The sequence below is a fragment of the Amblyraja radiata genome, chromosome 7 (genome assembly GCF_010909765.2).
Source record: "Amblyraja radiata isolate CabotCenter1 chromosome 7, sAmbRad1.1.pri, whole genome shotgun sequence".
NCBI lineage: Eukaryota > Metazoa > Chordata > Chondrichthyes > Rajiformes > Rajidae > Amblyraja > Amblyraja radiata.
Window position 1 is genome coordinate 15,109,245 of NC_045962.1, and position 23,199 is coordinate 15,132,443.

The following is a 23,199-nucleotide window of genomic DNA, read 5'->3' on the forward strand; positions in this document are numbered from 1 at the left end:
AAAATAAGGATTTGGAAGAAAGAATTGCAGTGTTTCTGCACCAATAAATGAATGCAGAAGCATACTGTAGACACCTGTGCTTGAAAGGTACAAGTAGCAATGTTCACTTTGAGGGAGTTGCTTATGTAATGCTGAACAAAGCCATGGAAGGATCCGAAGAGGAATGAGAATTTTGACATTACTGCAATGAGGAAAAATATGTCATTTTCAGGATGATATCTGTAGCATAGTGGAGAGTAGGATTAATTTAGACATACTTAACAATGCATCAAAGCACAGGAATAGGCTCCTCAACCTATTTTATATGTGCCTGCTTGTCACTAAAACAATCAAAACACATCTTTCCATTTAAAGCCTTCAACTTTTCTCTGTTCAAAATATTTACACGTTTTCCTTAAAATAAAGAATATTTCTGTTTTCTAAAGAATTCCATATTATAACAACCTTTTTGTAAAGGTTTTTATACTTTCTGTTTATTCTTGTAATAATAATTTTGTTTATGACATTTTGCCATCAACTCCATAGATTTTATTCCTAGCCATTGTATGTAAAGCCTTATATCTTTAATAGAATTGTATTAAATCTTCTAATAAATTCCAGCACTCCAGATTCAGAGCCCTAAGTTTTTAAATATAAAACTGATAATGTTTGATGATATACTGTATGAATATAGGGTGGTGTTTGGAAGATTATTTATTAAGTGATTAAGAAACACAATTACAGAAATGTTCTATAATTCTGAAGATGTGAAGATGTTACTAAAGCTGGGTAGGACGAATTGTGAGTAATACTTTGGAAGCATCGATTGTCAATTTTTCAGATGGATTGGATGAAGGATTTATAATTCAACTAAGGTTAATCAATATATTAAAGTTGTGACACAAGAGACTGCAGGTGCTGGAAGATTGACCAAAAAACAAAGTACTGGACTAATTCATCAGGTCAGGCAACATCTGTGGAGGGAATAAGCAGACAACGTTTTGGGCCAGGACTCTTCTTCAGACCAATGGAGTTGGGGAGAGCAAGTTGGATTTTTTTTTTTAAAGCTGGCAAAAGAGATATTAGGATGGGGCAGAGCCTAACAAGTGATAGGTGGACACCGTTGGAGGGGGAGGGGTGTAGATTGGTAGATGGATGGAGATAGCGACAAAGGCCAGAGATAAAGTCAGTTGGTGTCACTGAGCTTGATCGAGCATCAACAAAATAGGATAGGATCAGAACATAAATTACAATTTATGAACAAAGCTGCAGTATTGACTTTGTTAAGGTGTTCATTATGTGTTCTTGATCTTAGCTTAATGCTGCATGGCAGTAATAATGGAGTTGAGGCCAATGAAGGATCTTACATGCAGAAACAAATAATGACCCAATTCATGTAGCTAAAGTCACAGAAATCAAGATGCAGAATGAATTAATGTGTTCAACGATTGAGCTAACTACATCAGCAACGGAGAAAAATCTTTGGTATAAGATAAAACTAGAACCATGTTATAAACTATATCCATGTCAAACTGGCATTAAACACCAAGTCTCAATAACGTGAACAATGAAAAAGCCAGAAAACAAGGGATTTGAATACAAAACAATTGCATAGACATGGGTTGTGTAGTGTTGCGATATTTCAGGACCGTAGCAAGAGAAAAAAAAGTTAGATAGAGCAGTAATTGAGGGATTGAACATGGACATTGTATATGGTTTGAAAAGGAAGAACACAATCTGAGAAACAGAAGCAATGGGTGAGGTTTGAGCTGAGTAGGGATAATGTATTGCACAGATGCCAAGTTAGAAGATAGCTGGTGGTACTGGGTATAGTGGGCAAAATGAGGTTAGGGCTGGTACATGCGAGGGATATGTTCGCCATAAGGTCATAAGTAATAGGAACAGAATTAGGCCATTCGGCCCATCAAGTCTACTCCACCATTCAATCATGGCTGATCTATCTCTCCCTCTTAACCTCATGCTCCTGCCTCCCCATAACCCCTGACACCCGTACTAATCAAGAACCTGTCTATCTCTGCTTTAAAAATCTCCAATGACTTGGCCTCCACAGCCTTCTGTGGCAACCGTCTCTCAACATCGACAAATATGATGTACTATGGAGTTTAAATATTTGAATAATATGGGTATTGATGTATAAATATTTGAATAATATGGGTACTGTGAAGATAAGAGCAGGTCATTGGGCCCTTCAGGCCTGTTCACAGAACATAGAACAACATGGGAACAGGCCCTTTGATCTACAATAGCCAATGCAAACGAGAAGCCAAGTTAAACTAATCTCCTTCACCTGCATGTGATCCATATCTCTCAATTCCTTACATAAGTATGTGCCAATCCAAACTTCTCTTACATGCCACTATTCAACACAATTATGGTTATTGATTCACATCCATATTCTGTTTGAGTGTTCTCCCTATACAGGTATATAGAAACAAAGAACTGCAGATGCTGGTTTACAAAAGAAGACACAAAGTGCTGTCTAGTCCTGGACATGGATAGGTGACGTTTCAGGTTGGGACCCTTCTTCAACCTGAAACGTCACTGGTCCATGTTCTCCAGAGATGCTGCCTGACCCACTGAGTAACTCCAGCGCTTGTGTCTTCTTCTCCCTATGTGCCTTGATTCCTTTGGCATGAAGATATATATCTATCTCCTTGAAGATATGTAATGCCTTGGTCTCTACTACCTTCTTTGGTAGATAATTCAACGTTCACAACCCTGCGATGAAGAGATTTCTCTGAATCTTCTTTATAGATGGTATACTCCATATCCTAAAGTGGTGACTCTTGGTTTGTGACACTCCAGCCATTGGAAACATTCTCCTTTCATCTAGTCTGTCTAGTCCTGAGCAAAAATATAGCAGGGAGAAAACATGACCATTTCTCTGATGCAAAATACCAGCAAGTAAAAATGTACAATCCTTTTGAGAAGTTTGGTTTTACATTAATATTGAATTGGGATATTATAGAACTAAGTAGTTTAGTTTAGAGATACAGTGTGGAAACAGGCCTTGAGTCCATGCCAACCACATAGTCATGTGATATTATGGCAATTAGAGAAGAAACCTCCACTTTAAAGCTGAATAAATTCTTAGAACCAGTACACGTGTAAATCTTGTGCATCAGGGTACTTGATAGTGGTTCATTATATTCTTTATGGATCTTGCATATCTTCAGAGGTCCAGAATGAGCCCCATTAGAAAGTGAATTTTGTTTTATGAAGTTGCATAGAAGCTATGTTCACCTCATTCGGTTGCACACTTAGCTTTTGATTAAAATCTTTTTATTTGAATTTCACAGCAATTTGCATACATACAATGATAACAGAGAGTGACAGTCAAGGCATAATTGTGCAACAGTATGTAAGCGACCCTCAAAGCCCTTACCCTTACCCACCTTCAACCCACCCGAATCAGGTCGGAACCAAACGGGGACAAACAACACTCACATACATACATACACATCCACACAAATATGGTAAGATAAACGAAACAAAAAGTACTAAAACATTTTTTTTTAAAGGAGTCACTAATAAGAGTAAATAATTAAGTAATTAAATAAATAAGTGTGGGGAGGGGGGGGGTTTAAGGGGAGAGCAGCTGCAGTAGAGCAGAACAATGGTGGAGAGCACTCAGTCCTCTTCCGAGTCCGGGGTCAAGTTGAGAGAGTTAACAAGTTCCAAGAAAGGGTTCCATGTATCTAGGAATGTCTTGGTAGAGCCTCATTCGGTTGCACACTTAGCTTTTAATTATGTCCAAGGTTCAAATTTCTCAGCAGGACCAAAGTACCTGTTAAATTTTCCAGCACTTTGCTTTTTGCTCAAGGTTCCAGTATCTGCGGCCTCTCGTGTCTAGATACTTTGGTTACCTGTTTCAGTGCAAGCCATAGTGAGTGTTGCATCTTTAGTGGTGAGATGTGGCATTAAATCAAGGTTGTCACGAGCAGTTCAGGACGCACGAGGTCAAGGCACTGCTGGAAAAAAAGCGCAAAAATATAGGGTGATTCATCTAATTGGCTTTGCGCGTTGTTTAAATTGACCGTTGTCCAAGTAGTGTCTCAAAGGTAATTGTTCAATGAGAAAAATACTAGAGTTATTACTGAATGATTAAAAAAACGGAGCATTTAAAGATGAATTTTTAAATAAATAGCGCGAATTACTAATTGCAGGGTCATATAGAAGGGCGCGTTTTAAAGGACAAGTCAGTTGATGTGGCATATAAGGACTTTCACAAAGCGGCAAGTGAGATATACTGGCAGGTAATAGAGAATTATGCAGCTGCCTCAATAAAATAAATATTTAAAAATGTGTCAAGGATAGGCATTTAAATGGAAAATTAAATTCTAAATCGCAGCATGTCCTTTAATTCCTGAAAACTTGTATAAATTGTTAACAGAGGCTAAATTTGCTAAAGTTTTACTTGATTTATGTTTCTACAGAAAGCAAAGGATTTCAAAACTTTTCATCAAGGAACAAGGTTAGTTGAGCAGAAACATAGATTATGCGTGACAATGGATGGTAACTTAAAAAGTGTTCTTTGGCCCACGGTTTCTGTTTTTAGCTGATTCCAGAATGAATTTTCCGCGGATATACAAAAACATATGTTTATGAATTTTCTGTCCCAGGTACCCAGTTCCTCATTTTAAAAGGTAATTATTTCATGTAATCCAAGTTCATCGCCCTCAGAGCTTATTGTATTGTATCCAGTCGGATGTTCCTTTAATTCCCCGTATCTTTGCATTTGATAATGTAGTCGGCTATTTTATTGCGAACTTTACAATCGCCCTAAGAATTGTGAATTCGTCCTCCCTATATCTAATCCGTTGTTCTCGGAATAGATTGTCCTTAGAATCTGGTTCTATTCCCCCAGAATTTACTGCCCACTGGTATCTGATCCCATGTACTTAGAATTTACTGTCCGCTGGTATCCAGCTTCATTTCCTGAGAATTTACTGTTCACTGTTATCTGATCCCATGTCCCCAAGAACTTGTTTTCCTTTGGCCGTAATACCACGTCTTCGGGATTTACAATCCCCTGTTATCCCGTTCCATGTCCTCGGAATTTACTGATGGCTGGTTGGCATCTGATCCGATGGCCTCGAAATTTACAGTTCCTAGTGTCCAGAGTGCATTCTAAGAATTTACTGTCCTCTTGCTTCTAATCCTTTGTTCTTGGAGACCTTAATGATCTTACAACCTTTGCATGGAACAATTAACAGAGTTGTTGCCCCTTTTTCAGTTTTACATCTTCAGCATTTTTTGTGTGACCAGGACCCCACCCGGTGGCTACACCGACGGCAGTTTCCTAGTCATCTAATACAATTTCGCCCAGCGTTCAATAAGTACTTATTTCATCCACTTTCCTGTGCGGCTGGGGTTTAAAAGGCAGTGAGGTTTCATGCGTTCTTTGCTATCTACCCCCCTCAGCGGGGGGACTGTAATTGTACCAGTGCTGAATATAGACACGAAAAGCTGTGTCTATCTTCGGTTTAAACCAGCATCTGCGCTTCCTTCCTACACATTTCGCCTGAACCAGTGCTGACATGAGTAACATCGTTTTAACTCGCTCCCTCGGTGGGAGCGAGATCCGATGAATGTTTTTTAAAAAAAATCATTAATTGGTCTCCTCGCTATTGCAATGGAGCGAAATGTTGTAACTTCTGCTAATGAGAATGGCAAGGAGACGGTGTTTGAGTTTGGGCAGGGAGACTACATTGAGTCCGATGTAATCTATGCCAATTCGGTGCAATGCAATGGGTGCAGTTTCTCAGACCCTGGGCCGGCGGAGAGGGGAAGCTCGGGGCTTCTGGCACTCCTTTCGGCAGCGGGTTAAAATGAAGCTGGAGCAGCGGAGATCCGATCCCATACCTCTCGGCACCACGGCCCTCTCTACCCTCCCCTCCGCTCTCACCCCATCACTGTCCCGCATCCTGAAAATCCTGGGATCGGCGCTTGATGTTGGACGCCCCCCTCCCTCTCTCCCCTCTCAGCGCCTGGTGCGATGCCGAAGCTGGATTCCCCCCCCCCCCAGCCCCACGCAGACCCAGGGATGCAAACTGATGCTGAAACCTTGTGCCCTGTCCGGGCTGCATAACCCCGAGCCGAGCCCGGGGTTAGGGGGGGGGGGGGGGTCTTCATGTCCCGTTCCCGACGCCTAAACCCACTTGAACACCAGTGTCCATGCACCCCGCCGACCCCGAGACAGCAAAATGATGGATGCTGCTGCTGGGACACGCTGTCCCTGTGCTGGTCCACTCCCGGGGCCCGAGCTAAGCAGAGCCGAGCTCACCCCGGCTCGGTGCTGAAGCTGGAGCCTGTGCTGCTCTTGGTGGCTGGCTGTGCGCTGCCAGTCGCCGGTACTGGTGCCATGGAGGAGGGGGGGGGGGAGTCGGAGGCGGGTCGCTTCGCACCCCCACCCCCTCCCCTCCCCCATGTGATGCTACACGACCCCTCCCGCCGCTCCAATCGCAGCCGAGGGATGTGTCAGAAAAAGCCGGGGCGCGCCGGGCGCCCCATCAATAACAAGTTTCCCCGGGAGCGGACGAACGGGCGGTCGGTCGGTCCTGCAGACCCACATTGCAGTCGGTGCACGGAGCCCGGAGCCCGCTCAGTCCGGACCAGCGCATACTCACCCTGCAGCCCAGCGCCTGCAGCCCGGAGAGCAGCGATCCAGCCCGGTGCACGGAGCACGGAGCTCGCTCAGCCCGGACCAGCGCGACTCATCCTGCTGCAGCCCGGTGCACGGAGCACGGACCAGTGGCCCAGTGCAGCCCGGTGCACGGAACCCGGAGCAGACCTGCCCAGTGCAGCCGGAGCCCGGACAGCGCCAGCCTGCCCCAGTACAGCCGGTGCCCAGAGCAGAGCGAAGCTGTCTGTCTGCGCGATCCCAAGCTTGTAGAGGAGCGGGGGAGAGAGAAGGAAGGCACACAAGCGAGCGAGCGAGGCAGCCCCACTGGCAGTGCGGCGCAGGAGAGAGCTGCAGGCAACGAGCTGCCCAGCCTCGGTCAGCGAGAGCTGTCTTGCCCAGCCCCACTGTCAGTGTGTGTGTGTGTGTGAGAGAGATAGAGACGGAGCTGCAGGAGCGTATGATCCAGCCAGCCCGGGAGAGATAGAGAGAGCTGGTACTTCTGCTGCTGCTGCTGCTGCTGCTGGGCTCGGGAGCTCACGGTGGACACATGTGGTGGCGTTGCTGCGCGCAGGATGCGTGATGTGCCCTGTGTAAGATGGTGGGGTCGGAGAACCTGCGATTGAGCCGAGGTCCGCGATCCGCCGCCTATCGTCATGGTGGAGTCCCACCCGCCAGGCTGGACACTTGCTATTCCTCCGCACTTTCTGCTGGCGATGCTGACTCTATGCACAACACTACCTGTTAATTCATCAGCCTACCCTACCTCCCTGAGTGACTGCCAGACTCCCACCGGCTGGAACTGTTCGGGTAAGGCAAGAGTCCCAACTGCGCGAGAGAGAGGGGTGTGTGATGAGGACTGGGAGCGCTTGCATTGCATACGGACAGGGTCTACTGTTTAACTCATACGGACAGGGTCTTCTATTTAACTCGCAGTTGTAATTGAATATTGACACTCGTGCTAAAAGTTGGCGGTGATGGGTCCAGGTGTAGCGTTGCAAAGATGTTACAGATGGCACTTTAAAAAAAAATCAGAGGACGGGATTCTGCCCGAATTCAGAAAAGTACATCGTATTCCACCATCTAGGCTGCTTGAGCTGTTTACAACATTTTTGTGTGTGTTTGCATTCAACATTTTTTTTTGAGTTTGCATTTACGCTCAGACTCAATTTGATTTATTCTGGGCATGAGATGGGGCGGCGGTAGGAAACGTCTGCCGCAGCCCCGTGCATGCTCTTCTCCCCTTTGCTGACCGAGATCCCGGAGTTGGAGAGGGTGCAAATATATTTTTTTAAAGCACGCCTCGGCATTGCCATCGAAAGTATCCGATCTTCCGCGGGCTGGTGTTCTTGTTGCAATATCTTCAGCGAGCGTGTACTGGAAGAGACGGAGACTTGGGCAGAGGGCGGGGTAGCGTAGTTGCAACACCAAGACTAATGCACCCCTTTGCCCAGCACCCCATCCCTCTTCCCTTTCCCATCATTTGCTTTTCCATGGTGCAATCCCAGGGAAAACTGCAGCCAGAAAGAAAAAGGCAAAACAAAGCCCGGGGCTGCCTGTAATTTCAGTCTGCGGGTTTAGACTTGCGATTTACGAAAGATCCAGGACATCAATCTTTGCAAAAAGAAGACAATCTGGCACCTAAAATGCAGCTCCTTTTATATTTGTTTGCAACTTCATGTCATTGCTCAAGTTCCCGACCTGTGAATCTGTTTTCTATATTTTATTTACCTATAAATATGCATAAGCGCGTGTGCATCTCCGCGCATGCAGAGGACGTGTACTCTACACATACATCCCTGTACATTTTAAATTGTTAGCCGGACTAGAGGGTGGTGCAGAGCAGATGTGCAGCAGGAGGGAGATGCAATGCAAAAGGAGAGATTGGGCTTCCCACTGAAACGGGTGTGTGCTTTATTTTGCAAAAGGCCGATTTCTTCTTGCGACACTTGTCCTCAGGGGCAGGGAGCTAGCTGCACTAGGTGGCTGCGATCGAGCGGGGTTCCCGGACGCCACTCGTCCCCGGCCTTTTGCCTCGTCTGAGGTTTCCCTCCCTCCAGTCCTCCTCTCTCACTTGCCATCCCCTCTCTTCTCCTTTGTCAAGGTTTCGACGACAGGGAGCACGACCTGTTCCTCTGCGACGTGAATACCTGTCAGTTCGGCGGGGAGTGCTTGCGGATCGGGGAGACCATCACCTGTGACTGCCAGCTGAAGGTAAGAAGGGGCTGCTCTTCCTTTGGTCCGGGTGCATCCCGATCCGGGCCAGGCTGCTGGCTGCTGGCTGCCGGTGGTCGGGATACACGTAGCCTGTGGGGTGGATCTTGCAGAAAAGTCCCGGCGTGTCCGCCTCGGATCTTAACGGCGATTCCGTTTCTTTTTAGTGCAGCACCGACTATATGCCAATGTGCGGATCCAATGGCAACACCTACCAGAACGAGTGTTACCTGCGACAGGCTGCCTGTAAGCAGCAGAGCGAAATCAAGGCGATGGGAGAAGGATCTTGTTCCAACGGTATGAACGCCGCGATATGTTCTGCAACTGAGTGCTGCGTGTGAGTGAATGAATGAGAGACAGACACACACACACAGCGAGCGAGAGAGAAAGCGCCTTCAACCTCTTGTCTGTCACATCATTAAAATAAAGCTGAGAATTACCAATTGGGAGTCTGTGTGCAAGGGTTTATAACCTAATCAGCCGTAGACAACGGGGACTGCTCGTTATCGCGTATCAAAGCTTTTATTGAAGCACATTGAACGGAAATGGGAACTAGGAGCGCCCGGGACTGGACACTTAATCGCCATCCCAGCCACAATGAAAATATGTTCGTGTTACTTAAGGTGTCATGGGCCGACTTGCACATTTGTCTATCAGCTTGGGTCTCCCTCAGGACTTAATACAGACGGCATCAATAGATTTTAGCTATAGACCACAACCTGTGTTGCGAAGTTGACAAGTTAAAAATATATATAAATCATTCTTTATGCTATTGTGCCTTCTAATGAGATCTTGTCTCTCTACAGATATGGGATCAGGTTCTGGGGGTGGAGGTAAGTGCTTTTTGCAAATGTAGTTTTAATCTAATCATAGTACTGTGGTTATGGAAGCTGCCATGACATCTGCAAATGATGCATTCTACGATATAGGCATCTTAAGTTGTTTTTCCTCCTACACAATCTTCTCTTTATTTTCCTGCAGATTCTATTTGTTCTTTGGCAGCTTCCTTTTGCTATTGGGCATAAACATTTTGTACTGCATGTTTGTACTCTGCAACAGTGGTGCTGTGTAAATGTGTGGAGAGGAATGAACTCGAATGGCAGAGTTCTGCTTTCCTTAATGCTCGGGTGTCGAGCACCCAAAATTAAAGTGGAGGAAGGATGCGTGCACAATTAGGATAATTCCTAATGGCGTGCACAACACTTGGAAGTTAACCCTTGGCTTTCTAGTTGAGAGGAAGCCATTCTACCAGTCAGTTGCAGTCCAGTAAACGTATTTCATTAAGCAAGCGGGAAAAAAATGCATGTAAAACTGCTCTTGCTGAACATGGTGAATTGTAGGATTTCAGATTGAACTGGAGTTGTTTGGTCACTGGAACATATTTGCTCCACTTATATTACCATGATGATACGAGAGTGCTGTCATGAAGCTAGACAGCAAGAAACAAGCCGTTTGATCTATTGTTCCTCTGCTTTTTAGTAATTCAGTTAATTTTACCTTCACGTTAGAATGATCATAGTACCCAATATTTTGACAACAGGGGATATTTAGTTCGAGCACTAACTTGCATTGGACACACATAATGTTTCATTTTTTTAAATGGAGCATAACACAACTATTTGTAAGAAAGAACTGCAGATGCTGGTTATACACCGAAGATAGACAAAATGCTGGGACAGGCAGCATCTCTGGAGAGAAAGAATGAGTGACATTTCAGGCCGAGACCCTTCTTCGGACATCTGAAGAAGGGTCTTGATCTGAAACGTCACCATAACACAACTATGCCGAGCTGCACTCACCAATAGACATTTAAAATCATATGACATTTTGCTGGCTTAAATATTGATGGGTCTCTTTGTTTTTCGTGCATGTGAACTTTGAGCATCTGATTGTGAGCAGATATACACGCATTTGAAGCTGATAGGACAAATGAGAAATGAATTTCTAAGCTCAATTATAGAGATACAGACTAGAAAACATCTACAAACACATTCTGCTTAACGCTTTCATATTAAAGGTCAGTGTAGATTGACTAGCCTTTGTACAAGCATTTCAGTTACAGCACAAGCTTAATTATTTACCTTCTAATGACATACATTGGTTGTGTTTTTTTCTTGCACAAAGAGCTAATAATGTTAAAGTTTTCAAGTGATTTTTAGTTATTTCTTCTCTGATATATTTGGGAAGGGTAATCTAAAAGTTTGTATGTGATGCAATAGACATGTTGAAACTGTTCTACTTTGAAGGTAACACCATAACTATGGTTAGAAATATAAAATAATAATGCCAATAATGGATTCAATAGAAACATCTTTGTACATAGAAGGGAAAATGTGGATCATGGTGTTGTATAGAGCCTTTAGGTACTTTGCATGTATGGGGAGTTAATGAGTAAAGTATATAATACAGAGAGGATTCAATGGTTATATGAAAGATGGTGAGTTGGTTTTGTTTATCTAGAATATAGGCAGTGACAGACCAGTCAAGTAGTCTGTTTCGGTGTGATAAATACTATGTAAAAATGAATATTTAGTTTTCGTTTTAAGTAAGTTTCCTACAACGTTATTTCATTTGTGGAACAGTAAAATTACAAAAAAAACTGCAGAAGCAATTGGGATAATCTTTTAACAGTCTTCAAGCAGCTGTTGAACCTCAGTTGTCATTAAGTGTTTAAAAAGGTTAATAACTCGGTTGTGAAATAGCTGCATAAATTAGGTGATAAGGTCTTTTTCTGGATGCAAGCCTCGTGCTTTGCATAATAGAAAAACGAAAGGGTTTGGTTGGGACTAGATAACCCCTTCAAACATATAAAAATGTAGTTACATTAAATTAATTCATACGATCAAGTTTATATCATAGCTTCTGTAGCTGATGGTCTGCTCTATTCTGCAGCATTTCCACTTGCATCTTTTGAAATCTACCTCCAGTCTTGTGCAGGCTAGAAAACAGCCAAGTATCCACCATTTTTGTACATCAGATTTTTTTGTTGGTAAAAGTTCTACATTTTTACCAGCTTTAGTCTATATTGCCTTGTTATTATCCCGACCTACACAGGCACATTTCCACCTTCCTGTCCCATCAAAATGTTGATTGAGTATAAAGGGCCTGTCCCACGAGCATGCGACTCCATGCGGCAAGCGCGACCTAAAGGGCCTGTCCCAGGAGCATGCGACTGCATGCGGCACGCGCGACCAAACCAGAAGCGGCGGTCGAGTGAGTGACATGAAGTTCGAGCGAAGTCCGCGGGAAGTTCGCGCATGATGTATGGCGTCAAGGCGGTGCATACGACGTCGAGGCGGCTGCGGGCTGGCAGGCCGTTGGCGCGCGGAATTTTTGTACGGTCAGTTTTTCGGAGCCCCGTGCGATGTCGATACGGCTCCAGCGATCGAAGTGGGACCGGCCCCGAGAGGCCGTACGGCTCAAGCGACCACGTTAGGTTGCGCTTGCCGCATGGAGTCGCATGCTCGTGGGACAGGCCTTTAAGGGTAGTGAGAAAGGCAGAAATCTGTAAATATGGCCTTCAAGCTGTGTTGGTACCCAGAGTTTAGTGACTCTGCTGCCAGTGCCGAGTTTATAAAGCATCCATAATGCTGATCAGCCACTTGCTTCACCCATCCTGTTTTGAACGGTGCTAAAATGCCTTGTGATCCATGCTACAAGAAGTAGTGTGGAGGAAGGAACTGCAGATGCTGGTTTAAAGTGAAGATAGACGCAAAAAGCTGGTGTAATGCAGTGGGTCCAACAGCATCTCTAGGGAAAAGGAATAGATGACGTTTCGGGTCGAGACCCTTCTTCAGACTGAAAGGGAAATGAGAGATAGAGGTCATGGCCTGCTTCCATTTACTTGGTAGCTTTACACATTTAAAAAGCATTTGGATGAACAAATGAATCGCTGAAGGATTGAAGGCCAGAGACCAAGTGCTAGTAAATGTGATTAGTATAGATAGGTATTTGATGGTCGGCAAAGATATGGTGACTTAAGAGCTTGTTCCTATGTTCTATGTCTCTGACTCTGTGAAATCAGACAAGTATCCACAGTGTGAGGTGAGGCAGCAACATCGATATTTGTGTTAGTTCTGTGGTATTCAATTTTATTGAGACTAAAACCAAAATAAACATTTTTGGAAGTTAAATTAAAAAGCTGGCAAGGAGGTGGGGGGGTATTTTGTTTAGTAAGTTATTGTCTATGCTTTCCTGCAATAATGGTGCAAGTAAATTTTGTATTACCTTTAGTATTACCAAGAGCAGGAAGGCAGATTGTTATCTGAATGGTGTCGTTAGGAAAAGGGGAAGTACAACAAGATCTGGGTGTCCTTGTTCATCAGTCACTGAAAATAAGCATGCAGGTACAGCAGGCAGTGAAGAAAGCTAATTGGCCTTCATAACAAGAGGAGTTGAGTATAGGAGCAAAGAGGTCCTTCTGCTGTTGTACAGGGCCCTAGTGAGACCACACCTGGAGTATTGTGTGCAGTTTTAGTCCCCAAATCTGAGGAAGGACATTCTTGCTATTGTGGGAGTGCAGCGAGGGTTCAAAAGGTTAATTCCAGGGATGGCGGGACTGTCATATGTTGAAAGAATGGAGTGACTGGGCTTGTATACTCTGGAATTTAGAAGGATGAGAGGGAATCTTATTGAAACGTATAAGATCATTAAGGAGCTGGTCACGCTAGAGGCAGGAAACATGTTCCCGATGTTCGGGGAAGTCCAGAACCAGGGGCCACCGTTTAAGAATAAGGGGTTGGCCATTTAGAACAGAGATGAGGAAAAACATTTTCACCCAGAGAGTTGTGAATCTGTGGAATTCTCTCCCTCAAAAGGCAGTGGAGGCCAATTTTCTGGATGCTTTCAAGAGAGAGTTAGATAAAGCTTAAATATAGCAGAGTCAGGGATATTGGGAGAAGGCAGGAACAGGATACTGATTGTGGATGATCAGCTATCATCACAGTGAATGGCCGAATGGCCTATTCCTGCACCTATTGTCTATTGTCTTTAAGGGATGGGGGGGGGGGGGCACAAATAGAAATGTGAAAACTAGAAGACTAAAGGTTAGGCAGCAAATGAGTGGATGGGTGGGCAGCCATTTCAGAGAACTAATGTGGGCACGGAGGGCCAATTGACCTTCTCCCTCAGTCCTTAATGGTTCTGCGATACAAAGTTACTGTTGTAATGAAAGCAGTGGAACAGTGTTAGGAATATGCTAATATGGGGATATCAGGATTAATATGAAAATACTGCATTACATTTCGCTGAAAGATTTGAGTTGCCATGTATACCCTCAGAAAAGGAGCAAATTGACCACATAAATTTGCTGTATTGTAACACCAAATAAAACAAGTTAAATGTCTTGCAATGTATCATTTCTTTAGTTATAATAAATTAGAATACTGATACCAAAGCAGGGAAAATTCACATAGATCAGTCTTGATTTTCACTACTATGTTTTTATCCACACCCATATTATGTTTTTATCCACATTTTCCTATTTTTCCGGGATTTTCTTGAGATCATTTAAGATGATCGTGGAATCTTGCAAAGGAGAGAAAGGTCGGTTGGGCCATCATGTCTGCTCTAAAAGAGCTGTTGCATTTGTCCAGCTGTTGCATTTTTCCCATAATTCAGCATTATTTTCCTTTGAAATTAGATGCAGACAATATCATGTTTGAAAGTTGCCTTTGTATCTGTTGCCTTCTGGTGTAATTTATTACTCCGAGAGAATATTCCCTGACACCACTGCTTCTTCTGTGGATTTTCCTAGATCCTTGCGTTCTTTGGTTCCCTCCTGGCAATGCAAGCTAGTTCTCCTGTTTTCGTAATCTTGAAACTGTCTCTTATTCTTGACTGCTTTAGTTTGTCTTTAGTTTTTTTTTTTGTATGACTGCAATCGTTCAGTCTTGGTTTCATTCTGGGAAATCCCCTCTAAACTCTTCCCGGATTCTTGCCCTTCTTATGCCCCTGTCCCACTTAGGAAACCTGAACGGAAACCTCTGGAGACTTTGCGCCCCACCCAAGGTTTCCGTGCGGTTCCCGGAGGTTGCTGGTGGTTTCCGGAGGTTGCAGGTAGTGGAAGCAGGTAGGGAGACTGACAAAAACCTCCGGGAACCTCACAGAAACCTTGGGTGGGGCGCAAAGTCTCCAGAGGTTTCCGTTCAGGTTTCTTAAGTGGGACAGGGGCATTAGTGTATGTCGCCCAACATTTAACACAATTCTCTAGTCAAGGCCTTGCCAGTCATTTTATAAATACTTAACAAGCAAAACGATGTTTCCTTGTGCTGAAAATTATAATGGCATTATTAAGGTCCTGACACATTGATACTTGCCTATGTGATTACTTAGGTCTTTGTGCCTGGCCCTTTAATTTAATCTGTGTAGTTATGTATCCATTCTTCTTCCCAAAAGTGCATCACTTCACACATCTCTGCATTAAATTTCATCTACATATGTCTGCCCACTTCACCAGCTGAATGTGTCTTCCTGAGATCTGTCACTTGTTTGTTCAGTGTTTCTAAGCTTTCAAAGATGCCACAATCCCTAAAATCATTACTATCATTATCTTAGGTACTGCGACAATCCAAAATATTTTAAATATAAATGAAAAAGTGTGACAAGCCTAATACTATATGGAATCTTTTTGTTTCCCTCTCGGATGAAACAAAAGGGTTCACCACAACCTTGTTTTTTTTCTCTGGACCAATTTAATATCCACGTTGCTTTGCCTCTTTAATCCCATAGATTTAAATTTTGATATCAGAACCCTTTCAACATATATATGCACAAGTACCACCAACAACCTTTTCCATTAGCACATCAAAATTAAAATTAAAATAAAAAAATAAATGTATTATTATTATTATCAAAGCTTTATTTAATGCAACCATGCTGGCTGCTATTGATTAACACAAGTGATTTTTATTTTTGATTTGGTTTTTTTTCTTACACCAGTGTAAGGCAAACTGAGCTCTAGTTCATCCCTCTCCCCTTTCTCAAACAGGAATGTAACATGTGCAACCCTCCAGCCATCTTACACCACTCCCATGTCCATCCAAGTAGGATTGAAGGATTGTGGCCAGATCCACCCATGCTCACCTCAAAATCCTAGGATGCTCACCATCTGGACCAGGTGACCTTTCAACTTTTAAGCACTGCCAACTTTTAAACTCATTTCTATCCCTATCCCACTTTTTTTCAACCTCCTTCATTTTGATTTGCTCACATTGTTTGCAAAATCAGATCCTCAAGTATTAATTCACTCCCAGACCCATGCCTTCCCCACAAATATTGCATTCCATCCTTGGCTAACATTTTTACCCTTTTGGGTTGTGTTGTAACTTCCTGGTCAACAGACTATGTTGAAGAGAGGATAGGTGCGGTGAAGTGTGTGTGAATTAGTCAGTGAACAATACGGTGGCGCAGCGGTAGAGTTGCTGCCTTACAGCGCCAGAGACCCAGGTTCGATCCTGACAATGGGTGCTGTCTGTATGGAGTTTGTACATTCTCCCCGTGACCTGCATGGATTTTCTCCGGGTGCTCCGGGTTCCTCGTACACGTTTTCAGGTTAATTGGCTTGGTAAAATTGTAATCTCTAGTGTGTGTAGGATAGTGTTAAGGGCCTGTCCCACGTGCATGCGACCTGCATGCAGCAAGCGCGACCTAAAGGGCCGGTCCCACCAGCATGCGCCTGCATGCAGCAAGTGCGACCAAACCAGAAGCGGGGGCCGCACGGAGGTCGAGTGAGTGAAATGAAATTCGAGCGAAGTCCGCGGGAAGTTCGCGCGTGACGTATGGTGTCGAGGTGGCTGCGGGCCGGCAGGCCGTTGCCGCGTGCGGCGGAATTATTAAACACGGTCAGTTTTTCGGAGCCCCGCGCGATGTCGGGACCAGCTCCACACAACTCCATATGGCTCAGGCGATCAAAGTGGGACCGGCCCTGCTAGGCCGTACGGCTCAAGCGACCACGTTAAGTCGCGCTTGCCGCATGCAGGCGCATGCTGGTGGGACCGGCCCTTTAGGTGGCGCTTGCCGCATGGAGTCACATGCTCGTGGGACAGGCCCTTTAGTGTGCCGAGATCACTCATTAGCCCAGACTCAGTGGGCCGAAGGGTGTCTCTAAACTAAACTAAACTAGGTGAAGCATTTAGCCATGTGTTTATCAAAACCACTTTATTCCAGTCAATTGTGACATATCCTGGCACTCGTGTCCCTGAATCAGAAGGTTGTGGGTTCAAGTCTCACTTAAGCACAAACATTGAGGTTAGCTCTCCAATCCAATACCGAATGAGGGCTGCATCAAACTAAGACCATGTCTCCGACAGCATGTGGGATTAAAATACGAAGCAGAGCAGAGGAGTTTTGTTGGCCAATATTTACCTCTCACTCAATATCACATAAACAGACCTTCTGGTCATTATCACTTTGCTATTTGTCAGAGCTTACTGAGTGCTACTTTTCGTATATGACTAAAGTGATTCCTCTTCAAAAGTCCAAAAATAACTATAAAGGCTTTTTTTATAGTTGTTAGTCCTTTTCCTCTTTCAATTAAACCAGTATCATATTTCTGTATTTCCTAACAAAAACCAAATCAGGTATAATAACGGTGCATACATCTCAATTTTGACGGGTTTCGGCCCGAAACGTTGCCTGTTTCCTTCGCTCCATAGATGCTGCTGCACCCGCTGAGTTTCTCCAGCATTTTTGTGTACCTTCAATTTTGACTTCACTGTTCAATGGCATGTGGAAGCATAACATTTAATAGAATTTGGAAGTGTCTGCACAATGCTAAGAAGGCAGAACATGCACTTAAATACAATAAGGTGCTGAAACTTTATCACCTGGACAGTGTTAGTTCATGTCTATAATATCACACAGGGTCTTCACAAAATGTATGAGGCTGCACAGTTTGACCCCTCTACAGAGAGGAATTCACTCATTTTGAAGGTTCTTTGTGAACTTGTGTCTCCCTTGTTCTCGCTCACATACTTGGACTTGGCAAGTGAGGTTTCACTTTCTGGACATTTGGTTCCTTGCATAGTACTAATGAGCAACGGCAGTTGGCGTTTGTAGGTAGTGTGCTTCGGAGGGGGTAACAGTGCAAACTCTCCTTAAGTAGGTATTGATGCTTATCCGGGTTGTGGATGGTAGTATTGATAAACAGGAGACCACCAGAAAAGAATGTGTGAGGCAGCAGGTGTTGCAGATGCACTGTGGATCAATAGTCAACAGTTTTCAGGTTCCTGTACCTTCTTCCCGATGGCAGGGGTAACGATAAGTGTGCGTGGCTCAGGGTGGTGTGGGTCCATGATGATGCTGGCTGCTTCGAGCGATACAATTTCTCCCAATGTGGGTCACGTCATGTCACTGGCTTTCGCAATGTCTCTTCATCGGCTAAGAGAGTGACACCAGAATGGGAAGTACCTTAATGAGGCCAGCAAATGTATGCAGATCTTCAAAGGATTTACACCCTATGAATGCTATCTTGAATATAATACATACAGTCCTTCCCTTGGCCCTTCAAAGGTCCCACTGATTTGCAGCATAATATTCAGAGCGTATTTCTTGCAGGAAAATATGAGAGCCTTGTCTCAAGAGGAAAAGTCCAGGTCAGGCCCATAGAATCAAAACTGAGGAATGCACTCAATTGCCTATCTTCCATCAGGACAATGGTCCTGTGCAGCCAGCTTCTACCTCAACAGACGTTGCACAGAAGAGGCAGGATGAAAAGTAAAGAATTGTTCTTGTGTAAGGATGTTTTATGAAAAACACAAAGTGCTTGAGGTACTCAGTGGGTAATGCAACATCTGTGGAGAAAATGAACAGATGATGTTTTGGGTCAGGACCCTTCCACAGATGTTGCCTGACCCGCTGAGTTGTTGCAACGCTTTATGTTTTGCTCAAGATTCCAGCAACCGCAGCTCCTTGTGTCTCCAGGGTATTTTATGTGTAATGGGCGTTTTAATTCATATTAGGAATTTCAAGAGGATTACGTTTATTCTTTAGCCTCGCAAAAATATTTTTGACACCACATTCTCATACGATCATAAGTGGTAGGAGCAGAATTAGGGCATTCGGCCCATCAAGTCTACTCTGTCATTCAATCATCGCTGGTCTATCTCTCCCTCCTAACCCTATTCCCCTGCCTTCTCCCCATAACCTCTGATACCTGCACTAATCCAAGAAACCTGAGAAAAAGTATGCATATTACTAACTCAAGAGTGAGTTAGATTTAGCTCTTCAGGCAAAAGGAATCAAGTGATATGGGGAAAGAGCAGGAACGAGGGATTGATTTTAGATGATCAGCCATGATCATATTGAATGGTGATGCTTTTTTTCGAAGAGCCGAAAAGCCTACTCCACCCATTCCTTCTCTCCAGAGATGCTGCCTGTCCCGCTGAGTTACTCCACCATTTTGTGTCTACCCTATTTTTCTATGTTTCTATATTTACTTTCAGGTCTTATAAATTTTAACTTGTGTATAATAGAATAGAATAGAATAGAAAGCCATTTTATTGTCACTATACACATGTACAATGAGATTAAAAGCAGCTCGTACTCAGTGCAGACATGTAATTAGTTCAAAAAACAAAAGGGGGGGGGGGATAAGGTGCACAGTTCTGTGGCGCTATATACATATCTATAAAAAGACAATGGGTGAATAGAGTGAATAAATAGGATTCCTATATACAGTATGGGTTATTGCACATATTAAAAATTACAGTTACAGTACAAATTACAGTAGGTGGATAGATGGAAGTCCGGGGGTTAGGCTGTGAAGTCAGTGCATGTGTGAGTTCAGAGAGGTAATGGCTTTTGGAAAGCAACTGTTCTTGAGTCTATTTGTCCTTGTTCTGATGCACCTATAGCGCCTCCCTGAGGGCAGCAGGTCGAACAGGCCAAATGCAGGATGGGAGCTGTCCTTGATGATGTTCTTCGCCCTGCTGAGGCAGCGGGAGGTGTAAATGTCCATCAGGGAGGGGAGAGGGGAGGATATAGAATGATGCTGAACATTGGAAGGGGAACAAGGATATTTGCAGGATAGGGTTGTGGAAGGTGGTGGGAGGCTTTCGTGAGTCATGCATCAATAAGGACATTATGGGCATCCCAGTCTGTGATGTGCTCTGCTCCTCTTGTAATGCATACGTCACTTTGCATCCGATGATGGCCTGTCCTCTCCAATATATGTCTCCTCAGTGTCTAACCCCCACTGTAGCCCTTTGTTACGCAGAATGCTGCACAGTGGTGTTGTGTTGGAGCCCCTGACGGTTGCAGATGAAGTCACCTGCAAATCTGTAAAATAATCTGTACCACCTCCCAGACATGTCAGTGGATTACACAACAAGACATAAGATCTGTCATGCAGGTTTGGTTGTACTGTTTATTGGTTGGACTACTCACTGCTATCCTTGGTTATGCAGTGTAGGCTGCATCACTTGTCGCCAATCAGCTAGCAGCACTTCTGCTGGGAAGTACGGGTGGGATCCCTTGCAAATGGTGATCACTCATGGGTCATTGTGGGGTGGGGTGGGGGGCCTTGAATTGCATATTGATGACACCCTACCCCTGTGACAAAGCAGAGCTGCACATGTTATGTCCTGTCTGTCTCACTCAGTCATCCAGTCTGAGTAAGGGTCCCAGCCCGAAACATTATCTATCCTTTTCCTCCACAGATACTACCTGACTCGCTAAACTAAACCTTTTAGTTTAAAGATACAGCATGGAAACAGGCCCTTCAGCCCACCGAGTCCGCACCGACCAGTGGTCCCCGCACACTAGGGACAATTTTTTTACATTTATACCAAGCCAATTAACCTACAAACCTGTACGTCTTTGGAGTGTGGGAGGAAACCGAAGATCGCTGAGAAAATCCACCCGGTCACAGGGAGAAAATAAAACTCCGTACAGACAGCACCCATAAACATAGAAAATAGGTGCAGTAGTAGGCCATTTGGCCCTTCGAGCCAGCACCGCCATTCAATATGATCATGGCTGATCATCCAAAATTAGTACCCCGTTCCTGCTTTCTCCCCATATCCCATGATTCCATTAGCCCTAAGAGCTATATCTAACTCTCTATTGAAAACATCCAGTGCCTTCTGTGGCAGAGATTTCCACAGATTCACAACTCTCTGGGTAAAAAAGTTTTTCCTCATCAGTCCTAAATGGCCTACCCCTTATTCTTACACTGTGACCCCTGGTTCTGGACTCCCCCAACATCGGGAACATTTTCCCTGCATCTAGCCTGTCCAAACCCTTAAGAATTTTATATGTTTCTATAAGGTCCCCTTCCAAATTCCAGTGAATATAAGCACAGTCGATCCATTCTTTCATCATATGTCAATCCCGTCATAGAAACATAGAAATTAGGTGCAGGAGTAGGCCATTCGGCCCTTCGAGCCTGCACCGCCATTCAATATGATCATGGCTGATCATCCAACTCAGTATCCCGTACCTGCCTTCTCTCCATACCCTCTGATCCCCTTAGCCACAAGGGCCACATCTAACTCCCTCTTAAATATAGCCAATGAACTGGCCTCAACTACCCTCTGTGGCAGGGAGTTCCAGAGATTCACCACTCTCTGTGTGAAAAAAGTTTTTCTCATCTCGGTTTTAAAGGATTTCCCCCTTATCCCGGTCATCCTGGGAATTAACCTGGTGAACCTACGCTGCTCTCCCCCAACAGGAAGAATGTCCTTCCTCAAATTAGGAGACCAAAACTGCGCACAATACTGCAGGTGTGGTCTCACCACGGCCCTGTACAACTGCAGTAGGACCTCCTTGCACCTTCCATTTCATTATTTTCTAAAATATTTTACAGTCAGTAAAATAGTTATGAAGTAGGTCATTACTGAGGTGCAGAAAATGTGGGAGCTACTGTGCATATAGCAAGCTCACACAAGAGCAGGATCGAACCCGGTTATCTGGTGCTGTAAGCGCTGTATAGCAGCACTCTACCGCTGTGCCACCTTGCCGTCCTCCACCACTTTGTTTGCTTGTCCACAATAGAAACATGGGAGATTTAATAGCTGGCAGTAGATCTATCAATAGTTGCAGATGATCCATCTGTTACCTGCCATGTGCATTGGTGCAAGTCTGACACCAATATTCTACATCTGTCCCTAGCTAAGCCCTGGAAGGATACTGATGCAGAGCAGTTATGGATGGTGGGCATTTTGACAGCAATCTGTGAGGTGTGGCCACAAAGGACGAACAGGCAGCACGTCATGTTCTAATGTTCTGCAAATATCACTTGATATGACATCCTGAGGCTGGCAATCAGACTTATCAAAGCGGTCAGACACAAAAAGCTGGAGTAACTCAACGGGTCAGGCAGCATCTCTGTGGAAAAGGAATAGGTAACGTTTCGGGTCGAGAACCATCTTCAGACTGAGAGTCAGGGGGAAGGGAACCAAGAGATATGGAAGGTAGATAGAACAATTGAATGAAAGATATGCAAAAGGTAATGCTGATCCAGAAAAGGCGGAGCCCACAATGGTACACTGTTGGTTGTGAGTAAAGTGATAGTTTGGAATCTTAGCAGCTGCGGCTCGCCTGCAGTCCGTCTGTTCTTTCTTTCCTTTGTTGTTTTCTTGTCCTGTTTTAGCTTGTTAATTTGAATTATTAGGTTGTGTATGTGTGGGGGGAGGGGGGGAGAAACGCGTTTTAGTCTCTTCCTTCGGGGAGATGCAACTTTTCTTGTCGTATCCCCCATCTCCGTCTCAGTCTGCGCTGAGGCCTAATGGCGGAGCTGGCGGAGCTGGCGGCCTCCAACTGCGACCGACCTCGAGGCTCCGGAGGCAAAGCCAGCCAGGACTTACCAGCGTGAGGCTGGCCGACTTCAGGGCTGTGGCGGGTTCTGGCCTTCCGGCGGCGGCGACCCGACTTCGGAGGCTCGGCCGTGGGCCCAGTAGACGACATCGTCGGGAGCTCGCAGGTCACAGGTTGGTGACCTGTTTTTCCGGAGCTCCCGCGGCAACAGCTTCATCCGCTGAACTAGAGGGCGACAGCTTCGACCACCCCGGGCCGCGGAGATTGAACCGGCCCGTTCGCGGAGCACGGTTAAGCCGCAGGACTTATTTATCATCACCTGGTGGGGGTCACAACATCGGAGGCCTGGATCGCCTCAACGCAGAGGGAGAACAAGGAGGGAAGAGACAAAGACTTAAGATTTTTGCCTCCATCACAGTGAGGAGGTGCCTGGTGAACTCACTGTGGTGGATGTTAAATTTGTGTTTATTGTGTGTTTTGTTATTTTATTATATGTATGACTGCAAGGCAACGAAATTTCGTTCAGACCCAAAGGTCTGAATGACAATGAAGTTTCCAAGATTCCAAGATAACGAGTGATACAAACAGTGGAACTCAGCAGGACAACA

The 23,199-nt window shown here is 44.7% G+C and overlaps 1 protein-coding gene and 1 long non-coding RNA gene across 2 annotated transcripts in view; one reads left to right on the forward strand and one right to left on the reverse strand.

Moving 5' to 3' along the window:
- Positions 1–6,471: 6,471 nt before the first annotated feature.
- The window catches only part of tmeff2 (transmembrane protein with EGF like and two follistatin like domains 2), an 86,236-nt gene continuing 69,508 nt past the window's right edge, over positions 6,472–23,199 (forward strand). Inside the window, exons 1-4 of the mRNA XM_033023738.1 lie at positions 6,472–7,432; positions 8,727–8,836; positions 9,004–9,133; positions 9,643–9,669. Coding sequence (XP_032879629.1) covers positions 7,279–7,432; positions 8,727–8,836; positions 9,004–9,133; positions 9,643–9,669 — 421 coding nt within the window. The 5' untranslated portion in view covers positions 6,472–7,278. The remainder of the gene's footprint in view (positions 7,433–8,726; positions 8,837–9,003; positions 9,134–9,642; positions 9,670–23,199) is intronic.
- On the reverse strand, positions 9,830–23,004 carry LOC116975054. Its single transcript, XR_004412523.1, has 3 exons — positions 22,841–23,004; positions 18,157–18,161; positions 9,830–9,842 (listed from the first exon to the last, which is right to left on the reverse strand). It is a non-coding gene; the product is annotated as an uncharacterized LOC116975054 (long non-coding RNA).